At 43.0% G+C, this 27,227-nt stretch overlaps 1 protein-coding gene across 1 annotated transcript in view; it reads left to right on the forward strand.

Moving 5' to 3' along the window:
* Window positions 1–23,701, forward strand: part of Ssh2 (slingshot protein phosphatase 2) — a 345,428-nt gene extending 321,727 nt beyond the window's left edge. Inside the window, exons 13-15 of the mRNA XM_004667880.3 lie at window positions 2,954–3,154; window positions 13,546–14,377; window positions 19,044–23,701. Coding sequence (XP_004667937.1) covers window positions 2,954–3,154; window positions 13,546–14,377; window positions 19,044–21,107 — 3,097 coding nt within the window. The 3' untranslated portion in view covers window positions 21,108–23,701. The remainder of the gene's footprint in view (window positions 1–2,953; window positions 3,155–13,545; window positions 14,378–19,043) is intronic.
* Window positions 23,702–27,227: the final 3,526 nt, after the last annotated feature.

The following is a 27,227-nucleotide window of genomic DNA, read 5'->3' on the forward strand; positions in this document are numbered from 1 at the left end:
GTGGTATGTGTATGCATGTGAGTATGCACGTGCCTTATGTGCACACGTGTGAGGCTGAAGGAGAACATCAGGTGTCCTCCTCTATCACTCTTCCACTTTATCTTCTTGAGACAGAGTGTCTGACTAAATCTGAAGCTGCTCTCTTTTAAGTGAAACTGGCTTTGCCCCCCACCCACCCACCCACCCACACTGGAGTTGGAGGTGTGCATGGCTATTCCTGGCTTTTGTATGGGTGCTGGGCATCAGTCTCAGGCCTTTTTTAAATTATTTATTTATTAATTTGAGAGAGTGATACAGAAATAGGCAGGTAGAGAGAGAGAGAATGGGCATGTCAGGGCCTCTAGCTACTGCCAACAAACTCCCAATCTGTGTGCCCCCTTGTGCATCTGGCTTATGTGGGTCCTGGGGAGTTGAACCTGGGTCCTTTGGCTTTGGAAGCAAGTGCCTTACCTGCTAAGCCATCTCTCCAGCTCCAAATCTCAGGTCTTAATGCTTGCACAGCAAGTGCCTTTACCCTGTAAGCCAACTTCCAATTCCCCCCCCCCCACACACACACACACAATCTGCTCCTTGGTTCCTCTTACACATATGGCTATGTCTGACAGATAATGTACTGATAGTATTTAAAGAAAATCATGAAAAAGGGCTGGAGAGATGGTTTAGCGGTTAAGCGCTTGTCTGTGAAGCCTAAGGACCCCGGTTCGAGGCTTGATTCCCCAGGACCCATGTTAGCCAGATGCACAAGGGGGCTCATGCGTCTGGAATTCGTCTGCAGTGGCTGGAGGCCCTGGCGCGCCCATTCTCTCTCTCTCTCTCTCTGCATCTCTGTGTGTTGCTCTCAAATATATAAATAAAAATAACAAAAAGAAATTTTTAAAGAAAATCATGTAAAAGAAAACTGAGATTTTATAATTGTAGATAAAAGACTAGTGACTTGGCCTAATACTTTAAATAAAGTAAGTGAAGCCCCCTAGAAGAAGATAACTTTATATTAACCTCATATTTCCACTAAGCACAAAATTAAAGAAAATAGAATTATGCTGCAGCTAAAGAATTAGAAATGAGCCAGGCGTGGTGGTGCACACCTTTAATCCCAGCACTCGGGAGGCAGAGATAGGAGGATTGCCGTGAGTTCGAGGCCACCCTGAGACTCCATAGTGAATTCCAGGTCAGCCTGGGCTAGAGTGAGACCCTACCTCAAAAAAAACAAAAAAAACAGAATTAGAAATGAGAGATGGAAGAAACTTAGAGTAAAATTTTTAAGTTGCCAATGGGGATGTTTGTAAGTTGTATTAGCAGAAATTATTCTAGATAAGTGAAAGACTGGGACCTCTACTTTGAAGAGGGGAAGAGAAACAGTGAGCTTTGGAACTCTTCTTCCACCCAGTTCTTTATTGTTACCCTAAAATAATGAAATGTTTCTTTTGCCCTTCATGAATGTCTTTCTCAATGTAATTGACCCTTTAATTCCCTGAAGACTTCTTGCCAATCCCATTCATTCCTTCACTAGGAACACAAAGGAACCATAAGTGAATTTGCTGGCCATGTCCCTCTTTAGATCCTAGTAGATGAAAAATATGTTTCTAAAGCCCTTCTGAGGCTAGAGAGATTGCTCAGCAGTTAAGGCACTTGCCTGTAAAGCTTAAGGACCTAGGTTCAATTCCCCAATGCCCACGTAAAGCCAGATGCACAAAGTGACACATATGTCTGGAGTACATTTGCACTGGCTAGAGGCCCTGGCACACCCATTCTTTCCGTTTGTATCTGTCTCATTCATAAATAAATAAGGCTGAGTATGGTGGTGCACACCCTTAATCCCAACACTTGGGAGGCAAAGGTAGGAGAATCCCCCTGAGTTTGAGGCCATCCTGAGACTTTATAGTGAATTTCAGGTCAGCCTGGACTAAAGTGAAACCCTACCTTGAAAAACCAAAAAATAATAAAAGTCCTTCTGGAACTACTCCATGAAGGAACCACCAGCCATGAGACATGTCTGCAGGCCATTCATGAAGGAAGTGGCCTTCACCACACAGAACACGTTCCAGTCTCTATGTTGCCTCTATTCTCTGTGACTATCATTGCACTTACCTTAACATTGATTTTTTTTTAAATATTTCATTTATTTGAGAGAGAGATAGAAGCAGATAGAGAGAATGGGAACACCAGGACTTCTAGCCACTGCAAACGAACTCCAGACAAATGTACCACCTTATGCATCTGGCTTTACATGAGTACTGGGAAATTGAAGCCAGGTCTTTTGGCTTTGCAGGCAAGTGCCTTAAGTGCTAAGCTATCTCCCCAGCCCTTAACAATGAATTTTAATTGTCTGTCTCACCGAATCTAAAAGCTGTATGTTACTTACGTTTTTATCTCAGCACTTGTATATTATCTTAATATGTGCTAAATGCCTGGTAAATATTTTTGGAATGAACTAAAATGCTTAATATTAATGTTGAATATTATTTAAAAGTACACTTAAAGCTGCTTATCCTTATATTTGATCATAGAGGTACATGAGTGTGTTGAGATGGAGGCATGATATAGCAAGAAAATGAAAGGGAGAAACAAGGGACTTGAATAAAACTAAAACCCTACCTTCAAAATGCACTCTTGAGGTGGAAAGGTGGATTAGCAGTTAAGGCACCTGCCTGCAAAGCCTAAGGACCCAGGTTCAATTCCCCAGATCCCATGTAAACCAGATGCACAAGGTGATGCATATGTCTGGAGTTTGCTTGCAGTGGCATTCTCCCCCCCACCCCTACCTCTCTCCCTCTCTCTCTCTCTCTCTCTCTCTGTCTCTCTCTCTCTCTCTCCCTCCCTCTCTCCCTCTCTCCCTCTCTCTCTCTCTCTCTCTCTCTATCCCTCACTCTCTCTCTCTCTCTCTCTCTTGTAAATAAATAAAAATAAAATATTTTAAATAGTACCCTTTTTTCTGTTTTTGACCTCAAACTAGGAAACATGGATCTAAATGTCTTGTGCACTGCAAAATGGGAGTGAGTCGCTCAGCCTCCACTGTGATAGCCTATGCAATGAAGGAGTATGGCTGGAATCTGGATCGAGCCTATGACTATGTGAAGGAAAGACGAACAGTGACCAAGCCCAACCCCAGCTTCATGAGACAACTGGAAGAGTACCAGGGGATCTTGCTAGCAAGGTAAGTCCTTCACTGACTCTCGGATTCTCACTCCTTTAAACTCCATAAAAAAAGTGAATAGTCCTCTGCAGCCCCTTCTCTGCCCAGTTTGGATGTGATACTTCTTAACTTGGATTTATTTCTCAATCAAATCTTCAAAAAATAAGCATAAGCAAGACTGGAGAGATGACTCAGTGGTACACCTCCTGTGCAAGCATGAGGATCTGAGGGGCCCTGAAACCATCTGAGTTCACTCCCCCCTCCATCATATCATGTAAACAGCTGGCATAGCTAGCTACACACATCTGGAACCAAAGTCCTGTGGGGAGCATCTCGGGGTGCTTATGAAAAACAACAAATTCCAGAATCAGTAATAATTGATTGCAACACATGCTGGTAAGAAATTGCTGAAGAGTTGGAGGCAGGAGGATCAGGAGTTTGAGGCTAGCCAGAATCAGTAAGAGAATCTGTCTCAAGGAAAAATAGATGAACAGTGGAGGGGACCACCCAACATTCTCTTCTGGCCTCCACAGACATGCACTTGGGGTACCATATCAGCATATACATGCACATATAATACATTCATACAATACTTACTATGCTCACACTAAGTAAACCAATAAATAAATAATAGCTAGGCATGGTAGTGCACACCTTCAATCCCAGCTCTCAGGAGGCAGAGATAAGAAGATAACTGTGAGTCTGAGGCCAGCTTGGGACTACAGAGTGAGTGCCAGGTCAGCCTGAGCTACAGTGAGACCCTATGAAAGCAGGAAGGCAGGCAGGGAGGGAAGAAGAGAGAGATGGGAGGGGAAGGAAGGAAGGAAGGAAGGAAGGAAGGAAGGAAGGAAGGAAGGAAGGAAGGAAGGAAGGAAGGAAGGAAGGAAGGAAGGAAAGAAAGGGAGGGAAAGAGAAGGGTAAAGGGAGGGAAAGGAAGGAAGGAAGAAAGAGAAGGGAGGGAGGGAAGGAAGGAAGGAAGGTGAAAAAGGAAAAGAGAGAGAGGGGGGAGAGAAAGGAAATCATTTAAAACTATCATGGAAGGTTAGGTATTTAATATTTTAATATTTCAGGTTGATGTTTGATTGATGTAAACTAACGGATAGAAACAGTATAACCTTGTTTCAGTTTTTAACTAGGTGAACCTTTAAATTAACACTTCTCCACATCTTGCATAGCTAGAAACAGATGCCTTAACACAGTGCGTACTTGGTTACTCCTAAGGTAATGCTAGTCCTAGCTAAAATTCTTAGAGAAAAAAGTACCTGCTGTTGCTTTGTGTGGTTTTTCTTGAGTGTCTAGTTTTAACTGAGCTCTCTAGTGATTTCAGTCTTGGGGCAGATACGTGTAACTCACCTGAAGTATGGATGTACTTCCCAGAAACAGCTTTCTTTTCTTGTGTTTTTTTATTCCTTGGATCAAATGTTATATGTGTGCTTTGCAAAAGCGCAAAAAGTTACAAAGGGAAAAAAATCACAAGTTCAGTGTCTATAAACAAGTCAAAATTGCCTGACCTGTTTCCTAGGTTTTAATTTATTACATATGTGAATAGATATTTTTTTCCCACAAAACTGTTTTTCAGCCTGCCCTCTCCACCCAGTACTAGGGTTTGACCATCCTCCTATATCAATAAGAGACAGCTGCTTTTGATCAAAAGTTGGTAGTTGGCTATTAAAACGAGTACGTAATTGCACCCCTTTGTGAGTGAGAACCACCTTCAGCTGCTCTGGGAAACAAGTGTCAGATAATCTGTGATTTGAGGATCGTGAACTGCCACATAGTGAAATTTTTCAGATTGATAGGTTTGGTCTGTTACTTCCCACGTGAGCATACCCTAGGTTGTGTTTTTCAGGGTTGGAGGCACAGCTGTCTAGAAGCAGTTGGGGCTGATGCCAGGGTTTGACTCCAAAAAGTCTCATGACTTGGTCTTGACACTCAAATCTGGGCTGAGTTTCCCCAGAACAGAATGTTAAATAGCCTCCAGCCTATCCAGGCAGAGGGGCCACCCTCCCATCCCAGAAGAATTGTGAAAGTGTGACCACAACATAGCATTATGGTTTAAAAAAAAAAAAAAATCCTTCCTATTTACTCAGCATTTGGCATGATTTTATCTGTGACTTTGTCTTAGGAGGCTGAGAAAATACTCAAGCCTCCTGTTTAAAGGAGCTTGTGGGTCTTGAGGGGTGGATTTTGATGGCATTTTTAGGTTAAATCAAGAGATAAGACACAGCAGTTCTTTTGGCACAGAAGGGGGAATCTAAGGCTATGACGAGACATACATGTTATATGTTCCCAGGCACACACACACTGGATATTAGGATATGTCCTCACGTGATCCACTGAGATGAAGGATACTATGTGTCCTGCCAATTTCATTATTTATTCTGGAATCCCAGGCTAGTGCAAGCTGTTGGGTCATCCACACACATACCCATCCCCCACATCCGTGGCTTTTCTTAGATGTGAAAGGCATTTCAGAATAATCTTTAGTATATGAAGGGCAGCATAAACTGGAAAGTCATTCTTCCTCTTCCTTTTTTCCTTTTTTCTTCTGTTCCATCCTGACTTCCTGGGCTTGATGCATGGAGGAGACAAACCACAGAAGTTTAGTCAGTATATCTGGTTTCCATTTCTTATTCACCCCCTTTCTACAAGCTTGAGTAATTATAGTTTTCAACCTCACCTAACCCCATCTACAAAATAAAAATCCAGGGCTGGAGAGATGGCTTAGCAGTTAAGAGCTTGCCTATGAAGCACAAGGACCCTGGTTTGAGGCTTGATTCCCCAGGACCCAAGAAAGCCAGATGCACAAGGTGGCACATGGTTCTGGAGTTGGTTTGCAGTAGCTGGAGGCCCTGGCATGTCCCTTGTCTCTCTACCTATCTTCCTTTTTCTCTCTGTGTCTGCCTGTTGCTCTCAAATAAATAAATAAAAGTAAACAAAAAAATTTAAATAAAAATCCAGACATTTACCTCCTTACAGTTGAAGAGGAAATGTCCACTGTGTTTTTTTAAATATTTTATTTTTATTTATTTATTTGAGAAAGAGAGAACGGACATACCAGGGCCACTAGCCACTGCAAAGAAACTCGAGATGCAAGTGCCATGATTCTTGTGCATATGGCTTATGTGAGTCCTGGGGAAATGAACTGGGTCCTTTGGCTTTTTTTAAAAAAACACTAAGCCATCTTTCCAGACCAGTGTGGCTTTTGTTTGTTTGTTTGTCTGTTTTTAACAAAATCACTTTCTTTTTCTGTTTTGTTGAGGCAGGGTCTCAGATTTGTTATGTAGTTTAGGCTGGCCTTGAACTGATCCTTCTCTTCACCTCCCTAGGGCTAGGATCACTATTTTTTAACATGTATATGTATGCAGTATGCTTAGGGGAGGGGCGGTATAACAGAATCAAGGAACTTGTATCATCAAAGTTGATAATAGCTCAGGTTCCCAAAGAAAGGGGACTTTTGCTATAACCTGAAGAAGACTCCTGTGGAGAAAGATAGCCCTAAGTCAAAGGACACAGCTAACCTGAGGTGATGCTGCAGAGATGGAGCTAGAGGAGCAAATGCCCTGCCATTAGCCTCTTCCCTCACATCTCTTGGGCCTGTTGTGGTCTACTGATGAGCTTCCAGTACAGACAGCAAGGTGGAAAAGCTGAAGAACAGAATTGTAAGGAAAACAGAAGAGATCCAGCTCAGCACCTACTATAGGTAGTTTAAAAAATTGGCTCACTTTTTTAAATTTATTGACAATTTTTTTAAATATCGTATTGATTTCATTTTTTGTTGTTGTTTTTCAAGGTAGGATCTCACTCTAGCCCAGGCTGACCTGGAATTCACTATGTAGTCTCAGGCTGGCCTCAAACTCACAGCGATCCTCCTACCTCTGCCTCCCAAGTGCTGGGATTAAAGGCATATGCCACCACACCAGCTTATTGATGTATTTATTTGCAAGCACAGAGAGAGTAAAAAGGAAGGAGGGAGGGATGATGAGAACAAAAGGAGAGGAGAGAGAATGAGCGCACAGGGCCTCTAGTTGTTGCAAACTCTAGACGCATGTGCCACCTTGTGCATCTGGCTTATGTGGGTCCTGGGGAATAGAACCTTGGTTCTTAGGCTTCACAGACAAGCACCTCAACTGCTAAGCCATCTCTCTAGTCCCAATTTATTGACAATTTTTATAGATTGTATATAATGTATTTTGATCATAATCACTTCCCCTTACCTTCTCTTCCCCCCACCACCACCGCTGAACCCTCTTCCTCTCACCAACTAGTTACTCTTTTACTTTGATATCTTTTGTGTGTGCTCACATGCTTATGTGGTAATTCACACCTATAATATCAGCATGAGGTCAAGGCCAGCCTGAGCTATATACAACCCTGTCTTGTAAAAAAGAAGGCAGGTGTGGTCATTTATATAATCCTGGTACTCAGGAGGCTGAGGTAGGAGAATTGGTGTGAGTTCAAGACCTGACCAGACTCCAAAGTTAAGTTCCAGGTCAGCCTGGGCTAGAGTGAGACTCTGCCCCCAAAATCAAAGTAACAAAACAAAGAAAAAAAAAAAAACATTCCCAAACACTTGTGACTGTTTGAAGCCCTGTCAGATAACCAAGAGAACAATGTCCTTAGAAAAATCCTACTCAAGGGCTGGAGAGATGGCTTAGCAGTTAAGGCATTTGCCTGAAAAGCCAAAGGACCTCAGTTCAATTTCCTAGGACCCACATAAGCCAGATGCACAAGGTGGCGCATGCCTCAATGGCTGGAGGCCCTGGCACACCCATTCTCTCTCTCTCTTTCCCTCTCTCTCTCTCCCTCCCCCCCCTTCTCTGCTGCTTTCTCTCACATACTCTCTAAATAAATAAATAAATAATTTTTAAAAAAAAAGAAAAAGAAAAATCCTTCTCTAGGGGGCTGGGAAGGTATATCAGTGAAAGATATCTAAGGTTCAGTTCCCAAGCTGCCTGCATAAGCCAGCTGCAAAAAGTGGCATGAGCACCTAGCTTTTGTTTGCAGCTGCAAGAGGCCCAGGTGCTAGGATTAAAGGTATGTGCCACCACCATGCCCAGCTAACCAGATTCTTGTAGTGACTTAGGAATAAATTAGTCTTTTTTTGGTTTTTCAAGGTAGGGTCTCACTCTAGTCCAGGCTGACCTGGAATTTGCTCTCTATTCTCAGGGTGGCCTCGAACTCATGGCGATCCTCCTACCTCTGCCTCCTGAGTGCTGGGATTAAAGGTGTGCACCACCATGCCCAGCTTCAATTACAGTCTTTTTTAAATATTTATTTATTTCATTTTATTTATTTATTAGAGAGAGAATGGGTACGCCAGGGCTTCTAGTCACTGCAAATGAACTCCAGATACATGCGTCACCTTGTGCATCTGGCTTACATAGGACCTAGAGAATCGAACCTGGATCCTGAGGCTTTTCAGGCAAGTGCCTTAAGTGCTAACCCATCTCTCCAGCCCTCAATTATAGTCTTAATCAGAATGTTAGGGTAATCCGGGTTTGGTGGAAGCCTGAGAACTCATATTCTAGGTCCTACGTAGCCAGACACACAGGTTCCAAGCATGCAATGTCGCACATATACCCAAGGGGGTGCACATATGTGGAGTTTGTTCACAACAGGCTGAAGATCCTGGCACACCCATTCTCTCCCTCTCTGTCTTTCTCTCTGCCACTTTCTCCCTCTCTCTCTCTTTAAATGAAAAAAAAAATCTAGGATTATGCACAAGATAATGCTCAGTTGTTTTGTTTTTTTTTAATTTTTATTTGAGTGAGTGAGAGAGAGAAGAGGAAGAGAGAGAGAGAATAGTCATCAGGGTCTTCAGCCACTGCAAACTAGCTCCAGACATGTGCCCCTTTGTGCATGTTGCTTACGTGGGTCCTAGAGAATTGAACCTTGGTCCTTTGGCTTTGTAGGCAAGTGCTTTAACTGCTAAGCCATCTCTCCAGTCCTCAGTGTTTTTCACTTCTTAATACATAACCATAACCACTCTGATTTTCCTGGTCCTGCATTTTCAGCATTATTTTCCTCTAATAAAGAAAAGCAAGAAAGAAAATGGAATGTCTTCTACATCTTGTCATATTTCTTTCTTGTTCCTGTAGTAAGGGAAAAGCTAAGTTCTTATAGAAATGACTCAGTCTTCTGTGTGTTTACATGAATCCAAATTTGGGTCAGAGACCACTCAAGAGAGAAAGGATCTGAAATTTGGTTGCATCATCTAGGCCACAGACCAACTCTTCTTTGGCAATTTGTTTACTTGTTTGACTGCCTGGAACAGGAGGGAGGAGTCAGTTGGATTTAAAAGTTAACAGTTTAAAATAATAGATAATGATGTAATGTACATCTCTTCTTACCAGTGTCAGAGCATTAGGATATACTCCTGAGTCAGTTGGATTTAAAAGTTAACAGTTTAAAATAATAGATAATGATGTAATGTACATCTCTTCTTACCAGTGTCAGAGCATTAGGATATACTCCCAACAAAGCTCCATTGGAAAACAACCCAGTGTCACCAAGAAAAAAATGATGACGTATACATGGCTTATGACTCGTGTTTTCTGCTCCATATATAACAGCTTGCAGAAACTGGATTGTGTACCAGTCATAGGCCAAATGTCCAAGACAGTGTTGTTTGAGCCAAAACTGTTAGTTATGAATTATGACATTCATTATACTTTATGAAATATTTACACATAATGATGATATTTTAAAACATTTTAAACCAAAAATTTAGTTTTAGAAGAATCTGTAGTATTATTTCTGCACAGGTCAAAATGTAAAACTAAGCAATTGTTCAGAACATAATATGTAGTGGATTTATTTTATTTTATTGGTTTTGGTGTTAGTTTTGTTTTGAGGTAGGGTCTCTCACTAGGCACTCAGTAGCCCAGGCAGACTTCAAACTCATAGTGATCCTCCTACCTTAGCCTCCAGAATGCTGGGCTTTATGGTGACATTTTAAAGAAAAGAAAGTAGGGGGCTGGAAGGATGGCTTAGCAGTTAAGGTGCATGCCTGTAAAGCCAAAGGACACAGGTTTGATTCCCCAGGACACAAACAGGCCAAATGTACAAGGTAGCACATGCGTCTGGAGTTCATTTGCAGCAACTGAAAGCACTGGCGCATCCATTCTCTCCCCCCCCCCACCCACACACACATACAAGTAAATAAAATAAATTTAAAAAAAAAAAAAACTTAGAAAAGGAAAAGAAAGAGAACGAATGGTAAGCACAAGACTCAGGTGGGAATTTACTCCTGAGAGGGAAGAAGAAGGAAAGGTCAGGAAGGAACATGTAAAATAGCAGTGACCATGTAAATGGAGAGATGTCTACCACTCTGTATCAGACCAATCATTGCACTGTATTCTCTTCTTCCCAAGCCCGACCTAATATTTTCTGATGATTCTGTACTTCAGAAACTGAAGGAAATCCCTGTTGGGCACCAGGCTCTGATATCAGCCACTTCCTCTGAAACATTCCCTGCTCGTGCTCATTAGCACAACTTTCATCTCACATTCCCTCCCGACTGATTAGTAATTTGCCAGCATTTTTAAAAAATGGCTTTGGAAAAAAAAAAATGGCTTTGGAGCCTGGTGTGGTGGTACATGCCTTTAATCTGAACACTCAGGATGCAGAGGTAGGAGGATCGCTGTGAGCTCTAGACCAGACTGGGACTACAGAGTAAGTGCTAGGTCAGCCTGGGACAGAATGAGACCCTACCTTAAAAAAAAAAAAAAAGATTCTATCTTGGAAACTTTTCATTTGCCTGTTGACTGGTAACATCTGCTGCTCTTTCATATTGCTAAGTGGCTAAGAACAGCTACCCACTGAGATGTCTTTCCAGCCACATGTGTCACAGGAATTGTCCTATCACAGTGAGTGAGAAGACCTAGAACAACCTCCTGATAGGTGACAGAAATTAGAGAACAATCATATGCAGTTCAGGAAACAAAATTACGTGGATATAAGAACAAACTTTAAAAGGAAACAAGCTGCCCTGGTTAATCATAATGTGCAGGTCAGTTCCCACTTATCCAAGTTGTCAGCTTGCCCTTCCCATAGCCACTCACTTGGTTGAGATGTGTGGTATGTTGTCTCCTCCTAGGGGTGGCTGGAGTTTCTGCAGCTAGAAAGGGTAAAAACTCCACTAATTGATTATAGCTTGTCCTCATAAACCACCTAACTGCTCTCTACCCAGAAAAGTACCCTTCTTCTGTGCAGGCTTGAGTCACAGAGAGGCCCCACCCAAGCAGCAGACAGACAGAGGTTGCTGAGAGCAGGTGCAAAGCTGAGAAGAAACAGGGTCACATTAGTACAGGCGCATGACTCTGCAAAGCTCACGTATGGCCCTAAGCCTGGTGCAAGTTGTTTAGGGCTGGTTTCCCATTCCACCCAGAGGTTGGGTAACTGCATCTGCTGTTAAGTCATACAGCCTTCACCCCCACACTTAGGGATCTAATCCCTAGGCGGGTGATCCTACCAACCATACAGGCAGCTTTCTCTCTTTGGCTAGGGCATTCCCTGTGACTGTGTAGTTTGGAATAAATCTCATTCCCACATCAGACCTTCTCTTCATGAAATAACCAAATGATAAATGTGTGGGTTTCAGAGGAGAAGTTGAGAAGTTGTTCAGCCACCTATTTTCAAGTGTCATCTCAGCTTGGTGATTTTTATCCTAACACTACCTTCTTCATTCTGTATAGTCATTAATTGCAGAATTACTAGCCCCACCTTTTTTGTTTTGGGGTTTTTTTGTTTGTTTGTTTGTTTGTGTGTGTGTTTGCTTGTTTGTTTTTTGAGACAGGGTTTCATGTAGACCAGGTTGGCCTTGAACTCACTATATAGTTGAAGATGACCTTGAACTTAAGATCCTTCTGCCTCTACCTCTCAAGTGCTAGGATTAAAAGCTTGCATCACCCTTGCCCAGTTTATGCAGTGCTAGAGATTGAATCCAGGATTTCCTACATGCTGTGCAAACACTTTACCAACTGGCTACAGAAGAATTACCACCCTCACCACATCTCTGCATCAGCCATTAATATCACATAAACTTCATCCCAATTATAAGAACTTGATATGAGACTGGAGAGATGGCTTAGCTGTTAAGGCGCTTGCCTACAATGCCTAAGGATCCAGGTTCGATTCCTCAGGTCCCACATAAGCCAGATGTACAAGGTGGCTCATGTATCTGGAGTTTATTTGTAGTGGCTGGAGACCCTGGTGTGCCCATTTTCTCTCTGCCTGTTTCTCTCTCTCTCAAATAAATAAAAATATATTTTAGAAAAGAACTTGATATCAGGCTCCAAAAGAGTATTTCTTTGTGTATCTTATATGTAGTTTGGGACTTAGATTTTTTTTTTCTGGTCATAATTGTTTGGCATGCTCATTAGACATCCACTAAATTTCTGACAGTGTTAAACAATAACATTCACGTGTGGGGCTCATACAGCTGTTCTTTTTCTTTTTAGTCTCTCATGTTTTAGTATCACAGTGTTATAGTAAATATACTTATATATGTATATATATGTATATTTATATATGTGTATATATATATATTTGAATACTCAGTATTTTTCCCAGAAAAATTATAACAGAAAGAATTGCCTATTAATGGGCTAAACTTGGAGAACTGTTGCCAGGTTTAACTCTTAAAATAAAATCTACATTAAAATAAAATCTAGCATTTGTTTGGCCTATTAGCAACAGTGGCTGTTACCAATTATTTTAGTTCCTGCCTGTCTGATAGGTTTATAAAAAAAAAAAAAAAGAAAGAAAAGAAAAGAAAAAAGCAGATCTTAAAAGCCAGGCATGGTGGCACACGCCTTTAATGCACTGGGGAGGCAGAGGTAGGAGACTCACCATGAGTTCAAGGCCACCCTGAGACTACATAGTGAGTTTCAGGTAAGCCTGGGCTAGAGTGAGACTCTACCCCTGAAAAAACAAAAACAACAACAAAATCAGATCTTGCCAAGCATGGTGGCACACGCCTCTAATTCCAGCACTTGGGAGACAGAGGTAGGAAGAACACTGAGTTCAAGGCCAGTCTGGAACTACATAGTGAGTCAGTCCAAGGTCAGCCTGGGCTAGAGTGAGACCTTACCTCTAAAAACAAAAGCAAAAAATCAGATCTTATTGATTTATTATTATTGCTGTTTTGCTTTGTTTGTTGTTTTCTGCTATTGATTGAGCATCTTTTTTTTTTAAGTTAATATTTTAAATTTATTGTAACTGAGAAAAACTCCCATGATTTCCCATTGATTGAGCATCTTTTGAAATATTTATTTCCTTGCTCTACCAAGCAATGGTAAAGCATTTTGCAGGTTAAGATTGAGGTTTCTCTGGGAGTAGTTACCTGGGAGGGTGTTAATTGTTTTTACAAACCAAAGTAAGGTGTTTCCTGTGTATGTCCTCCACAGCAAACAGAGGCATAACAAACTCTGGAGATCTCATTCAGATAGTGACCTCTCAGACCACCATGAACCCATCTGTAAACCCAGGCTAGAACTCAACAAGAAGGAAATCACTACTTCAGCAGATCAGATTGCGGAGGTGAAGACCATGGAGAATCACCAATCCATACCTCCTGTCTTTGTAGAGCATGTGGTTCCACAAGATGTGAATCAGAAAGGCCTGTGTACCAAAGAAAGAGTGATCTGCTTGGAGTTTTCCTCCAGGGAATTTCATGCTGGACAGATTGAAGATGAATTAAACTTAAATGACATCAATGGATGCTCATCAGAGTGTTGTCTTAATGAATCAAAATTCCCTCTTGACAACTGCCATGCATCTAAAGCTTTAATCCAACCTGGACAAGCCCCAGAAATGGCCAAGTTCCCAGACTTAACAGTGGAAGATTTGGAGACAGATGCACTGAAAACAGACATGAATGTCCACTTATTGCCAATGGAAGAGTTGACATCTCGACTGAAAGACCTACCCATGTCCCCTGACCCTGAGTCTCCAAGCCCCCAACCCAGTTGCCAGGCTGAGATCACAGATTTCAGTACAGATCGCATTGATTTTTTCAGTGCCCTAGAGAAGTTTGTAGAACTTTCTCAAGAAACCAGGTCTCGTTCTTTCTCCCACTCAAGGATGGAGGAACTAGGTGGAGGAAGGAATGAGAGCTGTCGACTATCAGTGGTAGAAGTAGCCCCTTCAGAAGTGACAGCTGATGACCAGAGAAGCAGCTCTTTGAGTAATACTCCCCATGCATCTGAAGAATCTTCAATGGATGAGGAACAGTCAAAGGTAAAAATTGTCCACTGTCTTTATAATTCTTTAATGTTCTCCAAAGACAAACTATTTGAAATTCTATTATGTTCACTTTTTTACCAAGTGCTAGAGTACAAACCCAGAGCCGATGCATACTAGGCAAGCACTCTGCCACTGAGCTACACCCATAGCTCTAACTTTATGTCCTTGATGTCTTTACCATTTTTTTAATTAATTTATGTATTTGCAAGGGGAAAGAGAGAGAAGAGAGAGAAAGACAGAGAGAGAATGGGCACACCAGGGCCTCTAGCCACTGCAAACGAACTCCAGATGCATATGCCACTTGTGCATCTGGCTTATGTGGGTCCTGGGGAATTGAACCTGGGTCCTTTGGCTTCACAGGCAAACGCCTTAACTGCTAAGCCATTTCTCAGCATCCCCCCGCCATTTTTTTGTTGTTTTGTTTTGTTTTTCAAGGTAGGGTCTCACTCTAGCCCAGGCTGACCTGGAATTCACTACATAGTCTCAGGATATCCTCAAACTCATGCTAACCCTCCTATCTCTGCCTCCCCAGTGCTGGGATTAAAGGTGTGCGCCACAACTCCCAGCCTCTCTTTAACATTCTATTGACAACCTCCATCCATATATACATGTATATATATATATATACACATATATACATGTATCCTGATCATAATCCTGTCCTACCACACTCTCTTTTGTCTTCCCTCCCCTACCTCTTCCACTGAACCCCTTCTTTCCAACTAGTCCCAATTATTTATTTTATTTTATTTTATTGGTTTTTCCAGGTAGGGTCTCCGTCTAGTCCAGGCTGTTTTGAAATTCACTATGTAGTCTCAGATTGGCCTTGAACTCAGTGATCCTCTTACCTCTGCCTCCTGAGCACTAGGATTAAAGGCATGCACTAGCAGCTATAAGCTTTTGGTTAGGTTTTCAGTTCCAGGCAGGAATTCCATCCTGTGGAGTGAGCCTCAACTCCAGTCAGAGAGCAGTAAGTTCCTCCATAAAAGACATGCCACCATTGTACCAGTTGGCACATTTTGCCTGGCTTGCCACCCATGTACCTTGCAGGTTCTACTGCTGGTTAAGACTATTGATGACTTTTCACCCCCAGCAGCCTGCATAGCTCTTTTCAGCTTCATAACACCTAGTCAGCAGAGAGGAAGGAGGCTTCCAGCTCAGCTCCACCTTGATTTTTCAGTGTCCTATAGCCCAAGTATGTGGTGGCTTCAGCAATATGGTCTTACTATCTAGTCTGGTGGGAAACCAAGATCTTTGACAAAAGCCTGTATTGTTTTGCAAACATCAGGACCCCAAACAACTCACTAGGAGGTATCCCCACACACACACACACACACTGAAATTTTCTTGTAGCAATCTATGGTTTCTGGATGCGGCATTATCCACCCCCACAGGGGACTTATGCCAGAACTCTCCCTTTTTTAATATGTATATTTTTAGCTTGACTTTATTGTGTGTGTGTGTTGTTGTTGTTGTTGTTTCTTTTCTTTTTTTCTGGTGAGAATTGGCACACCAGGACCTCCAGCCACTGCACTCAAACTCCAGACACATATGCCATCTTCTGTGCATGTCCAACCTTGCACACTTGCATCACCTTGTGCGTCTGGCTTACGTGAGTTCTGGGGATTAAGCCTATGTCCTTAGGCTTTGCAGGCAAGCACCTTAACTGCTAAGCCATCTCTCCGGCCCCTGACTTTATTTTTGATATTGGTAAAGATTTAGGAAGGCAGTAAAATAAGGAGGAGGCTGTCAGGCTGAGATTTTCCTTGAAAACTTAAGATTTAAGTAACATTTAGATCAGTTACTCTTTAAGGATTTTTATCTTTTCAGACTTTTGATATCTCAGTAGTACTTCTGAGAGGGGGTGACAGAGGGAAGAATTTGCTGAAATAAATGACCTGGCTGAAGTCCTTTCTGTGGACCCCTGTTAGTCACATCAAATCTCACCTATAATGAAGTGCTAAGGTGCTTCCAAAGTGAGACTTAGGTCTCTCTGAGAAGATGGGTTTGTTTGGGAAACATTTTATCAGAAAATCTACAACCTAAACATGTGTAAATAATTCCTGGGGTGGCAACCAATTCCCATGCTGAGTTCTTGCTGTTAATGTTTGTAAACCAGGCATAGTCATACATGCCTTTAACCCAACACTCAAGAGGTCTAGATAGGAGGATCACTGTGAGATTTAGACCAGCCTGGACTACAAAATGATTTCCAGGTCAGACTGGGCTTGAGGGAAACTCTACAACAAAACCAAAAGTAATAATAGTGTTTCTAAGTTCATGCCTAGCCCTGTAGTGCTCAAGAATCAAGGTTTGGTTTGAGGACATGAATTTGGACCCTAAGATTCCTAAGTGGCTTATCATTTCTTACAAGCCATTTGAAATGGGGAAATATATGATATATCATTTTTAAATTTTTGTTTCGGTTTTAGTGTGGGGTTTGTTTTTGTTTTTGTTTTGTTTTTTTTCCAGATAGGGTCCAGGCTGACCTGGAATTCACCATGTAATCTCAGGGTGGCCTCAAACTCAAACTCCTCCTACCTCTGCCTCTCTGCTGGGATCAAAGGCATATACCACCACACCCTGCTAGTATGGGGTTTTATTATGAATAGTATAGGGGGTTGGTTGGTTGGTTGGTTTTGAGATAGCTTTGCTGGCCCAGGCTGGCCTTGAGTTTGTGATGCTCCTACTTTAGTCTTATGAGCATAGAGCTGGAACTACAGTCATGCACCACCACACTCAGTTCCAAGACTTATGCTTAATTTCATTTTGATACTTTTTTTTTAAGACAAAGTCTCATGTAGCCTAGGCTGCCCTCAAACTTATTATTAGCTGAGAATGGCTTTGAATTTCTGGTCCTCCTATCTCTACCTCCCTAAGCCTTTACAAGACAGTTGGGTGCACCTAGTAATTTTTTTTTTGCTTTTCAAGATAGGGTTTTTCTCTAGTCCAGGCTGACCTGGAATAAGTCTCAGTGTGGCTTTGAACTCACAGTGATCTTCCCACTTCTGCCTCCCAAGTGCTGGGCTTAAAGGCATGTGCCACCATGCCCAGCTCACGTAGTAATTTTAACAGATTTATTAGGTTTTCTTTTCCAGGAGTGGGAATTAAACACAAGCCTTATACATGCCAGGCAGGCTCTTTGCCAGCTGAGCTGTACCTTTGGCCCTCTGATTAGATTCTTAGCACATCATAATTTCTACTTACATTCATCCTGTTTTAGCCACATGTCATCTACTATTTTTCTCCTGAACAATCTCAGGTCAACTCTTATTTTTTATTTATTTATTTTTTATTTTATTTTTTGGTTTTTCCAGGTAGGATCTCACTCTGGTCCAGGCTGACCTGGAATTAACTCTGTAGTCTCAGGGTGGCCTTGAACTCATGGCGATCCTCCTACCTCTGCCTCCCAAGTGCTGGGATTAAAGGTGTGCGCCACCACGCCCAGCTCAGGTCAACTCTTGCCTCTACTTCTGTCTTCTCTTTCTCAAAGGCAATGCTTCTCTTTTGCTTCTACTGTAAAGTCAGAATGTTGGAGCTCTTCTTTTGGGCCAATCAGAACAGTAGCATTGATAGACATAGCCCTCCTACAGAGTCCTTGGTCATATGAGTACTCTCTGCATGGCCCATGCACACACCAGGCTCACTGTGGCTCCTCTCCAAGCTTGGCAAGGTTCTTTCTGCCTGATGTCCTGGCAGATTTCCCCCAAAGGCAAGACTGACCTTGATAGTTTATATCAGCTCTGATTCTCATTTGAAGGAGAAAGACCAAAACAATTCCTAGGGAAGTACTTCACTTTAAATCTTACATATAAATGATAACAAACTATATTGATAGACATAATGATACTGTAAGAAGTGCCATTTCTAGATCTTGGAATTCATATTTCTTACAATAAGGGCTGATTTTCCATTGGCCATTTTTTGGAGTGGGGAAATTTGTTCTATATCCATCTGGGAATTATTAACTTGTAGAAAAGCAAAATGACCGTGAGGGTTCCAAAGGTTGCTGAGGCACAGGGCTGAAGAAGTCAAGTAACCTTTTCCCAGAAAAGGCTATATGGAACCTAAAGATTGTATAGTAAGAAAGATTTTCCAGGAAGAGCAGAGGGAGGATATAGATGAAAGCTAGAAAGACAGGAAAAGAGAGCAAAATGAATCTCCATCACACATCAGATGGCAGTCATAACCATCTCACCTGTCTCACACTGACACATAGAGGTGGCCAGTAAGCCTTTGAATGAAACACTTCCCCCTGAAAAGTTATTATCAGACTAGAAGTCTGATATGACAAAGGGGAAAGGCTCCATTTACCTCACTATGTTCAGAACCCTAGAGGCTTGTGGTCCTAGATACATCTGAATTATAAAAGTACTCAGAGCTGTCTGCTACATTTTATAGTAAGGTCCAGGATTAGTATCCTGCCTGGTAAACAGAACCAAATTTAGTAGACAGTAATACACCTTGTAAAGGCTTGAAGCTCAGTTTCTTTCTTATAGTTTGACAAAACTGTAGTAAGCTAATGGTCCTGAGTACTCTGTGACTTGTGTTCTCATAGCCAGATAGAGTCTTCTGGATCAGAGGATTACTATGCAAAATAAAATACATTTTCAGTTGAGTTACAATTTGCCATTATAATCTCAGTACTTTCTCTTCATAGGTAATCTCAGAACTGGTCAGCCCAGACATCTTCATGCAGTCTCACTCAGAAAATGCAATTTCAGTAAAAGAAATCATCACTGAAATTGAGTCCATTAGTCAGGGAGTCGGGCAGATTCAGCTTAAAGGAGACATCCTATCCAACCCCTGCCATACACCAAAGAAGAGCGCCATCCACGAGCTGCCCTCAGAGAGGGCACAGGGCCCCGACAGCAAACCAGGGCATTTGGACCAGGATGAGAGTTTCTACCCAACCCATCCTGACCTAGCCAAAGACTCAGGAAAGTGCAATGCAGAAGGCTGTCTAACCACACACTCATCCACAGCAGACTTGGACGAAGAGGTTCCAGCTGAGGGGGAACATGACTGGGGTCCAGGGGTGCATCCTGGTACCAAGTGGTGCTCTGGGTCTGTGAGGCGAGCCACTCTGGAGTTTGAAGAGCGCTTACGGCAGGAACAGGAATACCATGGTACTTCCCCTGCAGGTGCCTCATTGTCCACCCGAAAGAACTCTAAGAATGATTCTTCCATGGTAGACCTATCATCAAAAGGGACAAGTGATGAGGCCACCCCAGACCATCCATTTGCCCTGAAGGAGCCAGAGGTGAGCAAGGGCAAAGGGAAATGCAGTGGGTCTGAAGCTGCCTCACTCGCCCACTGTGAGCAGAATGCCATTGCTCCAGCCCTGGAGTTACTAGAGTACCATCCCTTGCCAGCCCCTCCCGAGTGCTCAGGATCAGATCGTAGAGCAAAGCCACAAGGAAACTTGAAGGAGCAGAGGACTGTGGCTTCATACCCCGAGCCTGAGACACTGGCCATCCCTCTTCTCCTTCCCAAGAGGATAGAAATCATTGAGTATACACACTCAGTTACATCACTCAGTCACAGTAGCCCAGGAGGTGGAATAGTCCCCAGCAAAGAGTATGAGGAGCAAGGACAGAGGAAAGTGAAGGTGGAGAAGTCTGTCACCATGATCTGTGCACTGGATGAAAATCTCAACAGGACTCTGGACCCCAGCCAGATTTCTCTGCACCCCCAAGTGCTACCTCTGCTTCATTCATCCTCTCTTGAGTGTGACAGGCCCACTGACCCAACCTCTATGCTAAGTAACCCTGAAGACAAGAGCAATGGCCCATCAGCAGTCCTGGAGACAACAGCACTGTCTATCAGTTGCACAGCCCGCATAGCATCTGCCAACTTGGATAACCTGTCTCCCCAGAGTGTGGTTCTCCTGGAAGGCTGCACAGAGCAAAGCAGCACCACAGACAGTGAGCCTTCTGCACTTCAGACTAGGTGGGAGGAAAGCCAGGAAGACCTCCTGTATAGTGGCAATAAAGTGCCATGCATGGGCTCCCAGTTAAGTAGTGAAGACCTCCTTTTCATTAGTAAACCAGGTGACAACATTGAAGAGTCATTACCCTGTCAGCCCCCACATAGCTCGAATGGTGAAAACACAAGGGGTCTCAGCCACAGCCCTGGAGTGGTGAAAGAGCGTGCTAAAGAAATTGAGTCTCGAGTGATCTTCCAGGCAGGGCTCAGCAAACCATCCCAAATGAGGCGTTCAGCTTCTCTCGCCAAGTTAGGTTACCTGGACCTCTGTAAAGACTGTTTACTAGAAAGACACCCTGTCTCCTCAGAATCTCCTCATCTCAAATTGCTTCAGCCCTTCGTAAGAACAGACTCAGGTATGCATGCCATGGAGGTCCAGGAGCCCTCAGAAAGCCCAGGTGCCCCACAGAACCCAGAGCCTACCAAGTATTTTGTAGAACAACTCAAAACAACAGAGTGTATTGCACAGAGCAAACCAGTAGAGAGGCCTCTCGTGCAATATGCCAAAGAATTTGGTTCTAGTCAGCAGTGTTTGCTGTCCAGGGCAGGACTAGAATTGACTAGCTCTGAAGGAGGCCTTCCTTTACTACAGACCCAGGAGCTGCAGTGTGCAGTCCCTGCTCCAGGGTTGGCCGTGGCACCCCGTCAGCAGCATGGCAGAACTCACCCACTTCGAAGACTAAAAAGGGCAAATGATAAAAAACGGACAACCAACCCCTTCTATAACACCATGTGATTCTGAGCCTATACATGTGATTTTCTAAAAGAAATGTTTGTAAAAGGGGCCGGTGTAATATGTAAGGAACATGCACTTTATTGGTTAATGTTATAATATTTTGGTCATTTTACTGTTCCTGGCGCATGCAGGGTTTGGGTTTTTATGAGTGTGTGTGTGTTTTGTGTGTGTATGTTGTGTGTGTGTGTGTGTGTGTGTGTGTGTGTGTGTGTGTGTGTGTAGAAAGAGAGACTGATTTGGATGGCAAGGCCATTTTATCATTTTTTTATGTTGAAAATTCAAACCTCAAAAAAAAAAACATTTTCAAAGAACACCTTTATCAAAGGCAAGTTGCTGTTTTTCAATTAACTGCCACCTGTCCCTCATTTTGCCCTCTGAGAAAAGGCATGCTTGCTTGATTAAAATAAAGCAAACAGATGGGGGGCATGGTGCTGGGAATTAGAAATGTTCCCTCCAGGTCTCAGAAATCTAGTGGGCTGAAGGGCAGGGTGAAGTCAGCCCTCAGCCTTCATCTTCAGCCCTGGGTCTTTGGAGTTCCTGAAGTAGACAGGTTCTTCTTTGCTTTAAAAGATGGTCTGCAATTCATTTCTTCTGGTATTTCAAAGTATATCATTGCAAAAGGGATGGTGATGGCTGGTTTTATAAATTTATCAAGCAAAGAATTTTTTACCAAGAAATAAATTTTGAAACAAAGGAAATCCCAAATGACATTTGAGAGGTCTTTAAGCAAATGTGTTAGGAAGAGAAGAACATGAAGCTGAAGGCGGAGACATGCAGCCCAGAGACCGCTGGGCTGGTATAGCCACACAGGTCCCCCAGCCCTCTCTGCCAGATGTGCTCCTCAGCACTCTTCCAGCTAAAACACTGTGGAAATAAGCTTGAAAAACAGCAAACAAAAGTCAATGTGTTCTTGTAAAATGAATACATATGTAGGGTTTTAACCCTTCCATTACTTGAATTATTCTGTGGGCCTTCTGAGTTTAATGGCCATATTTCTTTCCAATTTATTTTCCTCTTGCTGTTTTCCCCATCCTGCCTATTTTTTAATTCTATAGATAATATTTTACTTGTTACATATGTATAACCTCCATTGAAAGCAAAGTTTTCTATATTATCACTGTAACACTTGACATAAGCCCCTGCCCCCCTTTTCCTGGAAAGTTTGTCATTTCTCCAAAGTTTATACACAGTATTTCTGTACATAATGTTGTCACTTTCTTAATGGTCTGTTTTTGATGTTGTGGGGTCTTTCTGATTTATTGTTTTTAAGAAAGAGTAGAGTTGCAACTGGAAAATACACAAAGACACCAGAAATAAAACTGATAGTTGTGGATAGGAATCTACACAGTATATTGGTGGTGGTTTTAATTGTTTAAATGGAGACTTCTAATCACCAGCTCCTGCCAAATTTTGCAGAAGTAACTTCCCTCTCAGAAGCCTCTACAGGCTCTCATTAGATCATAGTGTACTGTTTGACACAAGAGTCCCAGAATGTTGTTTGCCAGAGTCTGAAGCACAGCTAGGGAGTGTGAGTGCATTGCCAGAGTGGGAGCTCCTACTAGAGACCAAGAGGCTGCAGGGGAGGCCTTGGCCAAGGGCAAGGGCTGTTAATGACGCAGTTTAGGGTGCCTTTGCTTTGCTGCTATTGAGGATATCCGTAACACAGGAGAACCTGCCACAAACAAGCTTCTTCAAGCTTCTTACAGAAAGTACACTTAGCCTGGAGCGAACCACCCACCACAGCTCACAAAACTGAAGAGATCTACAAGTTTGTGTCCTGTTGGCTTTGGTCGATGTCAGCATTGCTGAGGATTGGCTAGGTAAAAACTAGAGACTTCAGTTTTTAGTTCCTCCACAGATGCATACACAGATTGTCAAGGTGATGTCAGAGACCAGAGTTTGCAGGGGCCAGGACACAGGAAAAATGGACTGAGACCACTAGCTGGTGCTCCCAAGAAGCTGTGGGTCCAGCTGCCATATGGTAACCGCAGTTAAATGGAGACAGGTTGAACAGAAATCACCTGCTAAATGTATATGGTGTAGTGGCGATATGTATATGCTGTCCTTCAGTCATTTCCTGAAATGTCAGCTCTGTGATTCCAGAATATTTATGTGTTACAAGTGTTGTGTTTGGTGTATATACCATGTGAGAGAGGTTTTCAAGGAAAGTTGGTGGATTCCAGAGCTCATCCACCTAAAACACCCTCTTGTTGAAGCAATTCCACTACTAGTGTGGGGGAAAGCACTAGAAGTTGTACTGTGGGGAAAAGATTTGCATGGGGGTTAAAAGAATAGCATTACAAAAAAGAAAAAAAAAGCTGGGAGTGGTGGCTCACACCAATAATCCCAGCATTGAGAAGGCTGAGGCAGGAAGATCACTGTGAATTTGACGCCAGCCTACTCCACAGAGTGAGAGCCTGTCTCCCAAACAAGAGACTGGCACATCCACGCACCACACATTAAGTGTTAGCCCTGGGCACTGTTCCCTTTTCCCACCTGCTCACTCTCACCACATGCAACAAACTAAAGGCTGAGAGGAAGCCTTCTCATGCTGTGAAAAAAAAAACTCAAACTGTGTTTTTCTTTTTTAAGGATGGAAGAAACCATCTTGCTCTGCCTTCTTTTTAACTACATTTTTGTCATTAAATTCACTTGCCTAACTCACAGTCCATAAGTCCACCATGCCAGGGTGTCTTGCCAGCCCTCAAGCCCGCATCTGGGTATCGTTGAGTCACATATATGGCTGAGGGAGGTGCGTAATCAGCAGCAGCTGACTTGGCTGACTTTAGTCTCTGGGACTTTTGATCATTTCAGATGACTTTGTTTCCCTCTCACTTTCATGGAGAACCCAGGCATGGTTTTAATTAAGATTAACAGAGCTGAGTAAGAAGAAACTTGACCTCTTGACTAGGGCTTAAACTTTTTTGTTTTTTGTTTGTTTGTTCCTGAAGGCCACCCGAGTTGGTTAGTAGCTCTGGAGGCATTTGTGCACAAACATGGGCACATACATAGAAAGAGTTGACATCAGTGCCTTGGATAAAGCTCCAGGAGCATGTAGATTGCAGCTGTCATCTGGATATCTGGATGGTTGCCTGGTTGATTATGAGGAACAGGAGAAGTGTATGCTGTAGTAGATACACAGTGCTATAGTAGGGTAGTGTTCTGGCTCCTCCTGCTTGCTTTTCAGATGCTGCTTAGGATGTTCTGGGGGTGGGGATCATCCCTATCATCTCAGCCAAGTCAAGCTCATTAGTGTTTCTAGCTCTGTACCTGTGTCCCAGCTGGTTTCTCATCTTTCTCATTTTGAGAACTTCCAAGAGCTCTAAGGCAAGCCTAGGATACCACCCCACCTCTAAGGTCCCTCTTGCTTCCTCTGAGAAGTATCTGAGATACAGCCCCTCACAGAAGTCCTCTCCTATCAGCTGAGGATTTCAGCTCTAAAGTGAGCTAGGCATGTTTTGTTAAGATGTTCTGTGAGTGTTGGGGGTTTTATTTTCTAAGAAAGCATTATGCAAAAAAAAGTTGTGTTAAGGGCATTTAAATGAAAGCCATTTGGGGCTTTTTCAGACAACTATTTGTGGATACTTTGTTTACATTGTAAGTATTAAAATATGATGCATCATCTTGTTGGCCACTCAGGCACCCAAGCCATGGCTGTCCTGTGAGTCCTCCCACACAGCAATGCCATAATGTCAGCCCTTGTGGTTAAGTGGGTAAAACCTGGAGCTGACTTCCATTTGTGACCTGCACTCCTATCCATCAATTGTCTTTCCTCAGTGATGTTGTATTTTAATAGTGATGGTCGTGATGGTGAATGACTTGTATGGTTGTTTCATTTTTTTACATTTTGATGGTAGACAAGATGAAATTTTAGTTGCTCCAGCACCAGTCCAACTTAAAGGCTTCATGGACTTTGTTTTCCCTTCCAGACTAAGTGATCAAGCATGTATTGGACATGAGTGTATTTGTTGCCTCAACTCACCTGACACCCGTATTAGGAAAAGGCCTGCCACCAAAGCAGGAAACTGCATACTCCTGACCTTTCTCCCAGGGCTCGGGGTCCCTTGATGCCATGGAGAGCTATTGCAAGATGCTTCTGCACCTCCCCAGCCTGGAGCTGGAGGGTCACTGGGCCTGGCTTCTGCTATGAAAAGAGAACCCAGAGATCTAGGACAGGGTATCTAAACTGGAATCATCCCCTTACCAGCTTGAAGATCCCCCAAGAGGTAGACGGCTGGTGCTGCCATATGGGTCCTCATGGCCATGCTGGTGGCAGTGTTCTATATAGACACCCAGAGCTGATACCCAGGGCTTCATTCAAACTGATGACCCAAACTCAAAACTGGGGAACTGACCTGAAATGTTTCACTAGGAATTGTTTGGTTTTTATGTTTTGTTGGATTTTGATTTGCTTGGCATAGATAAAGGTGCCTTTTTTTTTTTTTTAACTACTCTGTAGGACTTGTTCTAAATTTAGAAAACAAGTCCAGAAGACTCCCACAGACTGTTACCTTTGCCCCCTGGCTACCCCAAACTTTTATGCTCTCATTTTGTTAACTAAAAGCAGGTGCTCCCTGGAATCTCTGGGACCTTTTCAAGGCATTTGAAGCAGAATATAGAGTGGTCTCATCTCCTTCCTTATCTTCCTGATGGTTGAGATGTTCCACTTGTATCATAGTTTTTTTTTATTATTATTACTGATGTGCTCCGCTGTTTTTAAATGTGAACTTGTGCGCAAATGTGCAGATTCAATGTTCTTGTTACAGATTGAATAAATTTTTATTTTGAAGAAAAAAATGTGTGCTTCTTCAAATGCAATCGAGGAGGGTGCTGAAGGAGGAGGAGTTGGAAAATAACTTGTTGGGTAACAGAATAGGGATTATTGATTAACTCCAGCCCAGCATATGCTGAAGAACTCCAGAGGAAAAAATGTTTATGTGACCCACCTTCCACAGAAGACTGGATAGGAATGGGTTTGCTAAAAATACTTCATGCCATGGGGCTCCAAACAGAGTGACCAAGCAGAGAACTTGCCTGGTCCAAGAGGCACTTGCCAAAGCTACCACCTGAACACTAGGTAAATTAATAAGCAAAGGGGCCAAAATTCCTCCAGCACTTGTGGTGCAGAGCGGCTGGTCTGGGACGCTACAGTGAGTTGCCCCAGCAGACTTGGTTCAGTGGGTGAGTGACTTCTCTGGACATTAGTGAGACAAGTAACAATCTGTCAGCACAATGCACCTGAGCTCACTAAAAAGAATGTGAATTCCCAAAAGTGACAACGTTAACTCCCTCCATTAAGGAAGAAATCAGTAGCATCAGTGGTGCAGGAGATAAAGCCAAAGGGCAGGTGTGGCAAACATGAGTTAGGAAGGGTCCCCACATCCAGCTCTCCACAAACCCATCCAGAGACTTAAAAAAAAAAAATAGTCATTTTTTTTATTATTTGGAAGAAGAAAGAGAGTGGGTACACCAGGGCCTCCAGATGCTTGCACCTCCTCGTGCATCTAGCTTACATGGGTCCTGGGGAATCAAACCTGGGTCCTTTGGCTTTGCAGGCAAGTGCCTTAATCGCTAAGGCATCTTAAGTTTCTTTTTTTTTTTTTTTTTAATTTATTTTGAGAGAGAGAGAATGGGCGTGCCAGGGCCTTTGGCTGCTACAAATGAACTCCTGATCCGTGTGTCCCATTGTGCACGTTCGCGGCATTGCACGCTTGTGTCACTGCATCTGGCTCACATGGGACCTGAAGATTTGGCTTCACAGGCAAGCGCCCTAACCACTAAGCCATCCCTCCAGCCCCAGAGATATTTTTAAATAATTTGTTGTTGCTGTTGTTCATTTTTATTTATTTGAGAGCGACAGACAGAGAAAGAGGCAGATAGAGAGAGAGAGAATGGGCGCGCCAGGGCCTCCAGCCACTGAAAACCAACTCCAGACGCGTGCGCCCCCTTGTGCATCTGGCTAACGTGGGTCCTGGGGAATGGAGCCTCAAACAGGGGTCATTAGGCTTCATAGGCAAGCCCTTAACCGCTAAGCCGTCTCTCCAGCCCCCAGAGATATTTTTAATGGTACTAGAGACCACTACTGTCTATGGAGAGCTCAATTTCTGGTTCCTCACTTGA

The sequence above is a fragment of the Jaculus jaculus genome, chromosome 9 (genome assembly GCF_020740685.1).
Source record: "Jaculus jaculus isolate mJacJac1 chromosome 9, mJacJac1.mat.Y.cur, whole genome shotgun sequence".
Lineage (NCBI taxonomy): Eukaryota > Metazoa > Chordata > Mammalia > Rodentia > Dipodidae > Jaculus > Jaculus jaculus.